We start from the raw sequence: 13,886 nt of genomic DNA, 5'->3' as shown, positions 1-13,886 counted from the left end.
TCACCTATTCATTGCACTCCTCCCTCCCTCTCTCTCTCTCTCTCTCTCTCTCTCTCTCGTCCAGTACCTCATTTCTGGTGAAGACTGATTTTCCTGGCATGCTGGTGCTTCCTGGAGATCTGGGAGGTTGGCAAAGTCATCCTGTTCAGCCACCCCAATTGCTAGAGACAAAACAACCATCTTCCCCTCACTGGGCACACAGACACACAAGACATACGGATATAGGCAAACAGACACCAACATACAGACATACAAACAAACAAACAGACTCGCACACAGACCATACCACGCACACATGCGATGCAAGTACACAAAGAGAGTAGGGAGAAGTTGCATTATTTTGAAATAATAATAGCACAATCCATTCCAGTGTATCTCAACCAGTGGAACAAGGCACACCACTGTGCTGTGGAATGAGCTCAGCTCAGGTGTGCTTTGGGATTTAGCTATCATTAAGGAAATCCATGCCAAACACAATTACTACTGACTACATCTTGGTCCATCTCAATATATTTTGGGTCAAATCCAGTAGTGCATGTGTTGCTTGGCCTTTTGTATACAAGCCTTGTTGTCATGCATCATACAAGCAATCAATAATTCTGTGCCTTGGAAATTTGTTGCTTTACCAAAGTGTGCCTCAGCACCAAAAAGGTTGAGAACCACTGATCCATTCACAGTTCACATCGTCCTCTGTTTTCTGTTTCATAGACACAGAAAAGTGTATAGGGAGTGAAAAGAGAAAAGACAATTGAAATTAACTGAAAACAACAACAAACAACAAAACAGGAAATATATATTATGAATAAAAGGAAAGTAGATTCAGGAAAGTTTAAGCATAAACAAAAGCAAAGAAGCACATCCAATTGATTTGTAATTATTGTTCTCCAGCCTGAAGTAATTTAAATAACGGTTTACTGAAGTATGCTGCAATGTGAATTCTACAGGCCGTGACAACAATGACCTTAACGAATACGCATTTACACGCCACCATTCCTAATGTGAATTCACACAATAACTACACATGCAATGCACTCTCTCACAACACACTCCTTGGGACCTGAGCTCTGTCCTCATTATTTTATCAAGCTGGAAAGCAGTACAACAGTCACTGTAGAGATTCATTCTCACAGTTTCTCTAGCATCCTAGCTTTTACCTCACAAAAGCCTATTTAATCATCGTAAAACGGTGTCGCTGGCTGGAAATAGCCGATCTACAAGAAGTATAATTTAAGCGATATTCGCACTGATCCCATGTCTAACATACATTTACCATGTGTTTATTCCACTCACTTCCTTATTTATCATCGTTGTCATGTGGGGCTCTTTCAAATACACAAGTCGCCGACATGTGTATTCTCGCCGACAATATGTGTATTCTCGCTGTTCTCTGACAATACCGACATGATATTGTCAGAGAACAGCAGTTACAAAAGTAAGTGTGTTGTTTCAGTGTCTCACACTATGGTGTGAAATGTCACTCATATTATCAGTGAACTGGGATTATAAAAGCAACCTCTCAAATGCTTGTTTCAGTGTCTCACTACGCTAAGATTCGTGGGGACCCGAATGGAATGTTATGCCTTTAGACCAAGTCCTTAAGTTGAATGTACTCTGTTTGCAATTCTGTCTAATAAAGTATTCAATCAATCAATCAATGCCCTTTGCACCAATCATTTTGCCCCCATAGCTGTGATTGACATCTCAGAGCTCACCACTCGCAGAACTCTTTCTTAACAGCTGGACTACATGTGCTACGGCAGTTTACCGTACACTGCAGATCTGACCAGTTAGGGACTGATGGATATTTATATTGAGGGGTTGCTGGAGGAACTTTAAGTGATCTGACATAAAAAGACATGACCCTCGATCCCTCTAATAGAAATAAAATTTCCCCACCCAAATTTAACATATATAACATTTTAGATTGAAAATTATGTTGATAAAGATTGTGATCCACACTGATTATAAACGTAGATATATGTAGTAGCCAGCTGTCTGCTTACCCACTAGCATCGGTGGCAGAATGGTTAAAATATATGCCTGACGCCAGATGTAAATATCTTTGGATGTGACAACCAGGTTCACTTCCTGTCCCCGGTTTAACAGTTGTCTGTTTTCTGGTATTACTTGTTAATCATTGTGGAACAGGGCTCGCCACATTACGTGTGACCAGTCCATTACGCACAGCTGTGCATATTTATAGCTTCCAATTAATCACATGTACATCATCCTGAGTGGCTTCAAATGATTATTAATCAGAACCTCGTTATTTTAGCCTTCTACCTGTCATGTGATTCTATGAGCAACATCCTGCAAAGAGGATCTCTCTCTGGGTAAGGGCTGGGATAATTGAAACCTGTTTTGTAACAATGTTGCTTAATTGTCTCGTTGAGATGGGTTAAAACAGCAGTCAATGCCCGTTTGTCAACCAACAATATTGTAGAATATTACAATGTATAGCCTACTGTTTTGATGTTTCGTTTATTTCTAATACAAAGTTACAAACCAATCTTGACTATACATGCTGGGTATGCATGTATAGTCTATGTGCATACTAATGACAACGATGGGGGTGTGGTTCCCAATGATGGGCTGTGTGGTTACTGTTGGTGCAAAAGGCCTACACGCTGGTGAGATACCTGGCTCATATTATTATAAGAGAACAGGGATCATGAAAGTAATCTTAAATTCCCTCACACATATCAGAAAACCGAGGCTAAGAAAGTAACCTTAATTGTCTCACATATTCCCCAATGTCTTCTATTAGCCTGAGGTTTTGCATTACCTGATCATCTTGGGCTGTGCATGTTAACAGAGATTTATCCATTATATATCACCCATTATGAAACGGAAATTATTTCTATCACAGCACAAAGCTGTACTTCATCCGAATATTAAAATTGATTAGCGTAGCAGATGGGTTTTCCTCTAACACTTTAGCTTTTCCTAAATCTTCCTCTGACCCATATACATCTTTCATCTTTACTCCATTGATTTTCTATCTCTTCACACTTATTATCCCTTTCCCAGCTTGTATGTTCTCACACTCTCTCTCTCTGTGTCATGCTTTCTCCGTTTCTTCCTCACTCTTTCTCTCCCCTAACAAAGGGCAGTCTGATGGCTCTTTACTGGTGACACAAGGAATGTGGTAACATTTGAGAGACAACAGCCCACCAGAGATACATTAACGACACCAGCTTGAGTTTCATTGATTGGGTCGAACATAGAATGGATGACCTAAAACAAGGGTGTACTTCAGCTGGGGGGGATAATCATTACCACCTACACTAGTCACATCGATTAGAAATGTAATTGGGGGTGGTGGGGTGACTACACGGTGTGACAGGCCTGCAGACATGTGGTCGCTAGTTGGATAATGGAATCTGTTTGGCTGCTCACACGCCAATGATCCCAAATATATAAAATGGCTCTCTTTCTTTCCAATTTGTGTTTGCTGTCAGGTGTTTGGTCCGGAGAGATTCATGAGCACCGGGACAATGCAGGACGAGGCCACCGCTCCATGCTCTACATACAGAATCTGCTCTGCGTTTATTGAGCCATGATTCACTGAGTAGGGAGGTCACTGGCCTAATGGCGCAGAGACACTCTAGACTAGACTAAAGTATAGGGGTTAGAGCACACCGTTAGAGGGTGTGTGCTACTGTAGGTTCGATTTGACGGGGTGATAGGGGGGAAATCCAGGATTCTGCTTTTGATATCCCCCTCTGGTTATTCATTTTTGTCTCTGGTGGATATGATTTACGCCTGATTTTGGTCAGATTGAACCATAAACGTTGCTTAGCTTCTTTAACTTAAATAAAGCTGTGCTCCAGTACCATGCAGGCTGGGCAGCGTGTGGGTATAATTATTATTGTTGATGATCACTGTATATTTGCCTACACACCTGTCAAATACTCCAGCACAACCGTTTTCTTACCTTAATCTGATGTTATATATCCAAGAACAAATGGTACAGGTGAACAATTATATGACTCCCTCCCGAGCCCACCGCATGCCATGACACTGCAAAGCCTGGCAGTGCTGGTGCCATTGCTATCAATCAGTGTCTTTCATAATGTCGCATATCTCTTCATTGTGTGTTTTTGTCCCAAATGGGCTGCCGTAGTGGGCAATCTGCCGTTAAACCCACCGCGCACGGTCAGGGGGTTATGTAATTTTTCACCTGTACCACTCGTTCTTGGATATAATAAATTAATGCAAAAAATCGGTTGGTCCAGAATTCTCATTTTGGGCAAATTTGCCAAAAAGAATATGTATAAGCACACAATGTAGATGCATTATGAGCTTATAGATTGGCTAGTTTAGCTATTTGTACAAATAAATAGGAGGGCTTAAATGGTTAAGAAAATGTCCACCCCTCTGTTTTTTGTACAAACCGAACCCTGTGTGTGTGTGTGTGTGTGTGTGTGTGCGTGTGCGTGTGCGTGTGTGTGTGTGTGTGTGTGTGTGTGTGTTTGCAGGTGTATGTCTGTATGCTTGTGTGTGGTATAGGCTGTAAGAGATGTGGGGCCGATAACCTCCAGGCTTTCCTGTGGAGCACATCATCTCTAATCTATCATTCCACACACGCAGTAGAAGCAAGCTGTCAGTGCTCTTATAGGGTTGCACCAGTCATCTGTGAATCCATTTGTAAATCCATCACAGTCCATATTAACATCTTAGTAAGTTAGTTTATTTTAAACACAGTGATTTACAGTGAGGGTAGATGAAATGGCATGGATTCATGCATGACAATGCATTGCTTCGTGCATTATATAAATAACCAGGAATTTACATAAGTACACACTACACAGTGTCATTTATGTCTTCATGCCGGAACAACAGATTAATTAAAGCATTAATTAAGATAATTCTATTATTAGGAATGATGACTTATTAATCATGCATGATCAATAATGAGTTATTCATACTAGTTCATAACTAAACGGACTACAGAACTAAAGCTAACCAACCAAGCACAGAGCACATACAGCGTGTCACTGTTGGGTGTGGAACGCTGGTATGTAAAAAACAAAAACTTTTTAGGAAATGGACCTGTGTTCCAATGCATCTACTGTACTAGTATTAAGTCATAAGCTGTTGTTAATACGTTTCATTCGTTAAATGCTTATAGAACCCAAAGACAGACTTAACCACTGTGCTGGCATCCCTATTTTCACATCGCAATGCATTGCGATGAAATGAAATATGGAGATACAAGGTTTGATTTTAGATTTTATTTGATTTATTATCTACAATTCTGTATAAACTACAAGAAATGCAATTACATTTTAGAATGTGCCAGGAAGAGGCAAGAAATCCAAAAGTCATTGAAGAAAAAAAATTCAATGACGAATTACATTACGCAATTACATTATGATGAAAAATTACATTACGCAACTCACCCTAATACTGTAGGCCAAACCCATTTCCACCTAACTAGATTTTTCCAGCAATAATTTGATGATGTACTTTAGTACCTAACAGTCAAAACGAGGGCACACCCGGACCATACCCCCGAACCATTTGGCTATTGGGTCGTCCCATACTTAGTTTACTGTATAGCTAATGCTTTAATAGATGTGTTGTTCATGCATGATTGAGGACATGAATGAAGCACAGTGAATTCATGTACATTCTTGATTATTCATGAGGTAATAATGCATGAAATAATGCATTGGCATACATGAATTCATGTCCCCATAGCGAAGTGTTGGTGTTCATTGGTTGTGCTATTAAGTCAAGTAACATACATAAGTAATAATGGGGGCGGAACATCCTAGTTCTTGCATGCTGATAAACTTGTAAATTTACTTTTATTGTCCAACTATGCCTGTATGTCTGTGGGGCATGTGCACTGACTGAGGACAAAATAAGGCATAAACACTTTATATAAGCTAAAGAAGACATGTTTCACTGATAATAAGTGAAAGGTGAAATACGGCTGGATGCATACCATCTTGCAAAGTAAAAAAGCAGTAGAAATGCAGAAGAGAATACATCATGACACTCACAGGAAAGACTTGACATCCAGACCTCTGTTACGGATCTGTCCCATCACGTGGTCCCAGCTGCCTGGGTTTGACCTGGATCGGCCCGCCCCAGCCCCTCTATACCGCGAAGCTCCGGCCGGACTCCCCCGGACCCCCCGTGGGCCTCCTCGGTGGCCCCCGCCCCCTGGGCCTGTGTGTAGTTGGCCCAGGCTCTGGGAGGTGGCCGGGGGGTCGTTGGGACCCGGCGGGGGCTGGTGGGTGAGGGGCTGTTGGAGACTCTGCTGCCGCACCAAGGGCCGAGGGCGTGCCACAGCTGAGGATGGAATGTGCTCCAGAGTGGAGGCTGAGGACAGGGAAGCGTCCCCAAAACTGACAGTGGAGCACCAGGGAAAGAGGTGGTAACGACGAGGGATACAACAGGGTTAAAGATGGAGAATGAGATGGAATGTAAGGAGGGTGGATGGACAGGAGAAGGATGGATAAAATAGTGACACAGAAGTGATACAGAAGGGTCATGATATGAGGATCAGAAGTAGAGAAGATAAAGAAAGTACCAGCAACACAGACGATCAGGTGAAGAGGAGATGAGAGAGAGGAAGAGAGAGAGAGAGAAACAAAGAGAGAGGGGAAAAGAGCAACAGACAAGTGTCCATCAGCTATAGAGCCAAAAGAAGCAAAGTAGTTGTACAGTAACAGTATGGCAGCGTGCCAATGGGCTGGCATAAAATATGCAAACAGCATATAATATACAGTATGAATTTGGTGCTGGAGATTGACCTCCTCCTTGAGCAGAATGAACTTCAAACTGGAACTGGAAGTGCCGGTCGCTGTCCTCTGAAGCACTAAAGTGTTTCTCTACACTATCTTTCTTTCCAATCTGCCTCGACCTCTTGCTACCTCCCTCCTATATCTATCCCATCGCACATTTCCCTTCCATCAATCTCTCCACTGTCTGCTTCCACTCGGCCGTACTTCTAACTCTGTGCTCCTGATCTCAACTCGTCTCCATCTCATCTGCCCATTAATCTTTTCCTCACCCTTTGGTTCAGCCCTCCCATCAATCTATCTTTGCACCACCTCCAAACCACCGCCCTCAAACCCTGCTCTGTAATCGCCCTGTTGTCTGCTCTTACAATCGTTTAATAGTGCCTCTCTCCCTATCCTCACCTCAATCTCTGCCCTGCCTGATTACTGTAAGCTGGTGCTAAATAGATCTGTCTGGCGCTAATGCTGGGCGGGGGGATTTACTGCCTGTGTAGTACTAGTGGCAGTGGATGTATGGGACGTAGGCTGTGGTGGCCAGACCCTTCAGTGAGAGCTTGGCTGCAATTCTACTGGAGAACAAGTCCCTGAAGTACGCAAGTCATTGTGATCAAATAATACAAGGCCGTATTAATACACACAGATGCGCAGTCACGCAGGCACGTATACAATATATGCACACACACACACACATCTCACATGCTACGCACCATTGCGTGCACCATTTGGTGTTTTATTTGGTGGCGGTTTTGATGAGAATGTGTGTGTACAATGTAACCACTTGTAATGAAACAAAATGCAAAATAATGCATAATATGAAAGGGAGTCGATGCGTATCTGATGAGCAACATTCTGCTGATGCGATTCTGTTGCAAGTGTTATGAGCAGGATGTAAAAAAATAATTATTATGTTGCTTGCAGTTTGACTCTTCCTCCACATATAACTTCTATGACAGAGGTCAAGGATAATGATGAATGAAGATGTCCTTGAAGAGTAATGAACATAGTGGATGAGGGTGACCATACAGTACACTATACTCACTGTTACCTGTTAGTCCAACAAACATTTTATCACAACTGACATCATGATAAATCGTTAAATCTGGTTGGATTCACTACGGCTCTTGGCCAGACATCTGGGCAGCCAGTTTATGTGCTAATACATTTTCCCAGTCTGCTCAGTGTCATAAATTTGGCTTGGGGCTTTTTTCTGCTCATTCTGAAATATACAGAACTCTGTCAAACAGTGTGCCCAGCCATTGCTCATTGTTTTCTTTGGGCTATATTGTAAATAAATACTAGAGGCTCTATTTTCATCAGTGCCTTTACCCACAACACTGCTCACAAGTCAGCCGCTGCCAACAAATTATGGGTATAGCAGCTTGCACTGCCCCTAAATGGTATTTTGGTCCAGCGTTACCCACTATCCATTATGGCGACACCTTTATTTGCTCCTAGAGGTTGTGGGTGTGTTTGGCACGCTTTCCCCAAAATTGCTATTTTGGCCACACACATTTGGGAAAGCTCATAGCAGAGTTTAAAATCACCCATAAGCCGTAATGCCACATCCGTTTGGTATAGAGCGGCAGAAGTGAGTGTCAATTCCTTGTTTCCATTGTGTTTATATAACTAGACCTAATACCCATTCTGAATATATGAACACCAAGTTATGGACAGTGTGGGTAATGCGATGTAATAGATCACATTACTGATTGGGAGGGAATTGGCCTGTCACGTAGGCTCTGCTATCGCAAATATAGCGGAATTATCCCCCAAAAAGCATGTTTTTGCAATACATGTTTTAAAATTCCGCATTTGCGGCGCCCCCTATGGATGAAAATGGAATTGCTTTGGGCTCTCCGTTGGTTAAACCACCCTCGACATGTGAATGAAATTTGGGGTGGATTGGACATTCCGTTGGTGATTTGTGTCATTTGTTGTATAACAGGCCCCTCCCACTAACTTTGGACGCCGATTACAGCCGAACGATACGGACTATGAAAATTCTGCCTGTGGTGTTTTAATCGGATAGGGCCAGAGATCATGTGTACCGTTTTTTGTGAGATTTGCACAGAAGCTGTAGGTGGAAGAGCAAAAAGTGTGTTTTGAAGAAAAGTAAAAATGGCTGGAAATCTATCCTGACGCAAATGGGCGTGGCCCATATGGGGAGACCCAAGGTGAAATTTTGATTTGGCTGACTGATGTAATTATTTATTACATTACTTTTAATAATTATTATGAACCTACCCTCCAAGTGTTGTAACTGTAGCTCCGATGGTTTCTTGATGTGAGTTTTCGCATTTTCCCATGTAAGTGGGATGGGTAATTTTAATGCACTAATAAATTCATTATTAATCAATAATTTGTTAAAGTGAAAAAAGGACTTCGTTAAGACCTCCGCAATATTATGGTCAATGCCTGTGTGAAAAGTCGGATCGATTGGTGCATGCAGTGAGGAGCTACAACAGTGTTTCAGACAGACAGACATTGAGTGAATTATAGTATGATTATCTATTCAAAGAAGTAATTTAATTTGTGCTGTGCATTCCATTCGCTCATTCAGTTTCATCCATTCATTGCGCAGCAAATAATTAGTAGATTACAATAATATAAATTCCCCATAACCAGTAACACGTAGATGATACTTGTGTCAATAAAATATGGTTTTAGTGAAAGGCAATTAAAGGCTAGATGGTAAGGAAGCAACGGGTGTAATTTCCAATGTTATTTTGCCTCAGTTCAGAGCAACTCTGTTTAATTCATCTGAACTTTGCTTTTCGCTTGATAACGTTTCAGAGAGACAATAAAATCATGATCTATACCAAATGAAAGCTGAAACCTCATAGATTACACAGAACTTCAGAAAATGCTTCAGATTTGAGCGAGTGTTCTTGGCTGTTGCGCATTCTGTGAGCAGTGCACGGCACAACATTCACAGGTCTGTTCTCTCCTAATAGTATCCTAAAGTTTATGTGATTCTAATTGTCCTATATTCAGCAGAAATGAGTGTCAATTCCTTGTATCAATTGTGTTTTTATATAATGATAATCTATTAAAAGACAATATTTATGCCGTGTGTCGTGTTGATACCATCCGGTCCGTTCAGTTTCATTAATTATGTGCATTACATAATTAACGGCTTACAATAATATAACATTCTATATAATCAGTAACATGTAGGTGATATTTATCACTATCAAATAGTTTTATTGAAAGGCAAATAAAGGCTTGATAGTATCAAACTAACTTTGGGTGTCCAATCTTAAAGCATCTCAGTGACACCAAACTAATTTGGCATACGGCTTACGGGTGCTTTTAAACTCCACTATGCGCCTTCCCAAATGTGTGTGACCAAGATAGCAATTTAGGGGAAAGCGTGCCAACACGCCCATGACCACACTTCTATAAATATTGGTGTCGGCATAATAGATAGCGGGTGACGCTGGACCAAAATACCATTAAGGGACAGAGCAAGCTCCTATACTCGGAAATCGAGCCCCTCTTGCCCAATGCTAAATCCCCAAATAGCCGCTTTAGCAATCTCTGACCAAAATAGAGCCCTAGATGAACCAGGATACAATTGCTACAATTCAGAATCCAGAGTGTTTTGTTGTGTACATCCTATAGTGTATGCTGACTGTGACTTTCAGAAGAAATATTATCTGCTTCATCCCATCACTGACTAATGGATGGATTTTTACATTTCTGATACCTTGAAAGTCAATTAGACTGACTAAATACTAGAGTGATTTGTAATTAAAGGACCATGAGGAGCAGAAAAACAATAAGACAGAGGCAGAATGAGAAACAGAATCCAACAGAGTTTGTGAGAGAGAGAAAGAGATGGGGAAAGAGAGAGAGAGAGAGAGAGAGAGGGGGGGGGGGGGGGTGAAGAGAGTGAGAAATAGAAAACCAAAAATAGAAACCAATTCCAAGGGGAAATGGAAATTGAGGTAGATCTGAAAGGGGGAGGAAAGCAGAGGAGTGAAAGGAGTAGAGTGTGAGAACTGATCAGTAATTCAGATGAAGCCCAAATTCTCAGATTGTGTTGTGAGAGCCGTTTAAAATGAAGAGCAGTTAAGTGTCTGACTCACTGAGAAGTGTGTACAATTTGGTTCAAGAGCATTCATCAGGGTCCAATGAACCCAAATGAAGGCTCTTGAGCCAAAACGTATTGGTCGTTTTTTTGTTTTTGGAGCGGTGCCTAGCCGCTCCAATGCGAAGCTATGTGTGTGTGTGTGTGTGTGTGTGTGTGTGTGTGTGTGTGTGTGTGTGTGTCTGTGTATGTCCATTTCAGCACAGACAGCTGCAGTACCGCTCTCTGACCTGGGGTGGCACTGTTGGGCGGCTAGTGCTGTGTGACCTGGGGTTTGCACTATAAAACAGTACCTATAACAATAACAGCATAGTTGCACCGCTATTTTGTTTTCTGTTTGCCTTTGTAAAAATAAATGTAATAGCCATATTATTTCTAGCATCTAAAATAAAAAATAATCATCAAACAAGGAATCTATTTATAACTAAATAAGCTTGCTGTGTCAGAACTCTCACAACTGATTACTGTCTTAGTGAATGTTTTGAATGAGTTTTTAGAGCAGTGATACACCCTATGAATAGAATTGACTTGTAGATTCTTTTGGATTTTATAATGTCAGCTAGAAGGGTGGAGAATGGAGGTGTTTGTGTATGAATGACGTTCTCTTTAGTCAGGGCCTTAAACCATGAAAAACATGTTTATGCATAAAGAGAGCAGTTACATGCTCCAAAATGCATTGGTTCTCCTTCAAGCAATCCTAAAAAAGTCAGCTTTTCCATATAAGCACCCCTTCTTTCCTTTAACTGTAGAGCAGTTGGGCTCTGCTCTGCCCCACTGATACAGTACAGTACATGCATATCATTGCAATCAAGGTGCCCTTGCAAACAGACGTTTCCCCTCTGCGTCTGCTCCATGCCGCTGTTGTGTACAATGCTACTCAACATGCATGTCCTCATGCCCATCACTGTCACTCATCTACATAAGACTCACTTGCTAGACCGCAGACCTCCGGCATGCATGTGGCTCTGGATGGTCTGCCACCGCCCAGCTTTGAGGCCCCCAGTCACCATGCTTCGCAGGCTGTCACTGCGACTGGGCCCTGCCCCAGTCTCAGAGCCAACGTACCCACCCCTAGCCTCAATGGCCCCCGGGGAGGCTCCAGCACCTCCCTGCCAACCCTTATTCACAGCCCCACTGAGGGGGGGAGGGAGACGCAGGAGGGATTACAGACATAAAAACACAGACCAACGACGGAGAGAGAAAGAGAGACAAAGGATGGAGAGACAGACGGACAAAGAAAGAGTTGGGAGAGCAAAATAATTATTAGTGATGTTAGTCAAACCAGCAAGTAAAAGCATTTTGCAGAGATAGAAGGAGGAACTTATCCAACCACAAGGGTCCAGTATACATTGCAGAAAGTGAAACGGCAGCCAGCCAAAACAGCTAGCATTTCAGCCAGTCAGTCACCAACTTGTGAATGGCATATGTTAGCAGTGAAGGTACAGTATGTCCTTAGATTAACTGTGTAACCGTGTCACTAAACTGAGAACAGATTTGTCTTCTTAATTTTGGATATCAGACACACATTTACATCTTTCAAAGTAATAGCAGTAGCACCCATATCAAAATAATAAAAGAATAAGAGACTGAATTGTATTCTTAGTTATGCTGCAAGGAATAATATTTTATTGCAGTGGATTAATGAAAAAGTACCAACTGTAAAATGCTGGTAAAAAGCTATATTTAATTTAGTGCCAAGCATAACTTACATAGGTTGTTATTGTAAATTATTTGTATTGTTTGTCTGTGTGTGCGGAGCTAAGCCACGTTTTTCAAATACCAGCCCACTTTACGTTTTGGCCTATAACCGTTGTCGGGCAACTGTCAGAGTACCCGTTGTACCTGTCTGTCTGTCTGTCTCTCTTTTATGCCCATGGAGTTCCATGTCAGCCACGTCCAAATATGGAGTCTAGGGCAGTCGATGTTGATGACATTAGGGTACACCAGGGATACTCAAATAGCATGTAGGCCACATTATGAAAATGGCAAGGGGCCAGGGGCCAGTTGATAAAATGACAACATTAATGTTACTTTTTATTTGCCTTATTTCCACATGACGTATGAAAAGACAAGTGCAATGTGCATTCTTTTATGGCTTGCCCATTTTCTCTCTTTTGAATAATTATGTGCAATTAGTACATTCAACACAAACAACTGTTTCCATAAAACAAACTAACATAGGCTACTTCTGTATAAGTAGAATCATGAATAGGCCTATTTAATTTATGCAAAAGGAGGAGAAGAGAGAGAGCGAGGACATGTGTTTGTGACTCAAACTTTGTCTAATATTGTTTTAGAGCAGTGGTTCTCAAACATTTTCATGCCAAGAGCAAAGGACCCCCAATATTATTTAAATCTACAAAAATAATCCCAAAATCGCTTATAAACAGATTTGGCAACACTGGCCAGAAAGGACCAGTGTTGCTTCTTTTTGGCTTATTTTGTATAGACCTGGTTGCTTGTTTCTGCCATAGAGCTATACTGGCAACACTTCTGGCTTCTAGCTTTGTGGATATGAACGTGCTGCTCCTCGTCGCATCTGTCAGTCCCAGCTCCGTGACTGGGAGATGGGACTGTGGATAGTCTGAGTCAGTCCCAGCTGAGCTCCGTGACTGGGAGATGGGGCTGTGGATGGTCTGTGCCAGTCCCAGCTCCGTGACTGGGAGACGGGACTGTGGATAGTCTGGAGTTAAATCCATATAAAAGTACCACACAAGTGAAAAGTATCGCGACTGTGACCGCAAGTTAGAAACTTTTGTGGCTATAACGAGGCACAGCTGTTTACAATGCGATGCAAAATTAACAGCGGGGGCTTTGCTTTTGGTCTGGATGAATTGCACTGGTTTCTCAAGCGCTTTTTTTGGAGTGGAACGTACGACAAGAGCAAAACTTTTGTGAAATGTAAATGGAATGGAAGGTTGCTAGATATTACTCCACTGGAGTAAACATCCTAACAAGGGGTCTGAGAAGGGAGTGCATTGCAAGGGGGGCTTTGATAATGGGCGCGTTCGGAAATAGCGCACTGAGTGCAATGT

At 41.9% G+C, this 13,886-nt stretch overlaps 1 protein-coding gene across 1 annotated transcript in view; it reads right to left on the bottom strand.

Moving 5' to 3' along the window:
- syt7b (synaptotagmin VIIb) overlaps positions 1–13,886 on the bottom strand; it is a 138,200-nt gene that overhangs the window by 30,290 nt on the left and 94,024 nt on the right. Inside the window, exons 5-6 of the mRNA XM_079497513.1 lie at positions 6,015–6,362; positions 68–190 (exon numbers count right to left, since the gene is read on the bottom strand). Coding sequence (XP_079353639.1) covers positions 68–190; positions 6,015–6,362 — 471 coding nt within the window. The remainder of the gene's footprint in view (positions 1–67; positions 191–6,014; positions 6,363–13,886) is intronic.

The sequence above is a fragment of the Electrona antarctica genome (genome assembly GCF_951216825.1).
Source record: "Electrona antarctica genome assembly, chromosome: 3".
NCBI lineage: Eukaryota > Metazoa > Chordata > Actinopteri > Myctophiformes > Myctophidae > Electrona > Electrona antarctica.
The sequence above is the reverse complement of the archived record's forward strand: the minus strand, read 5'-3'. Positions and strand labels throughout refer to the sequence as shown.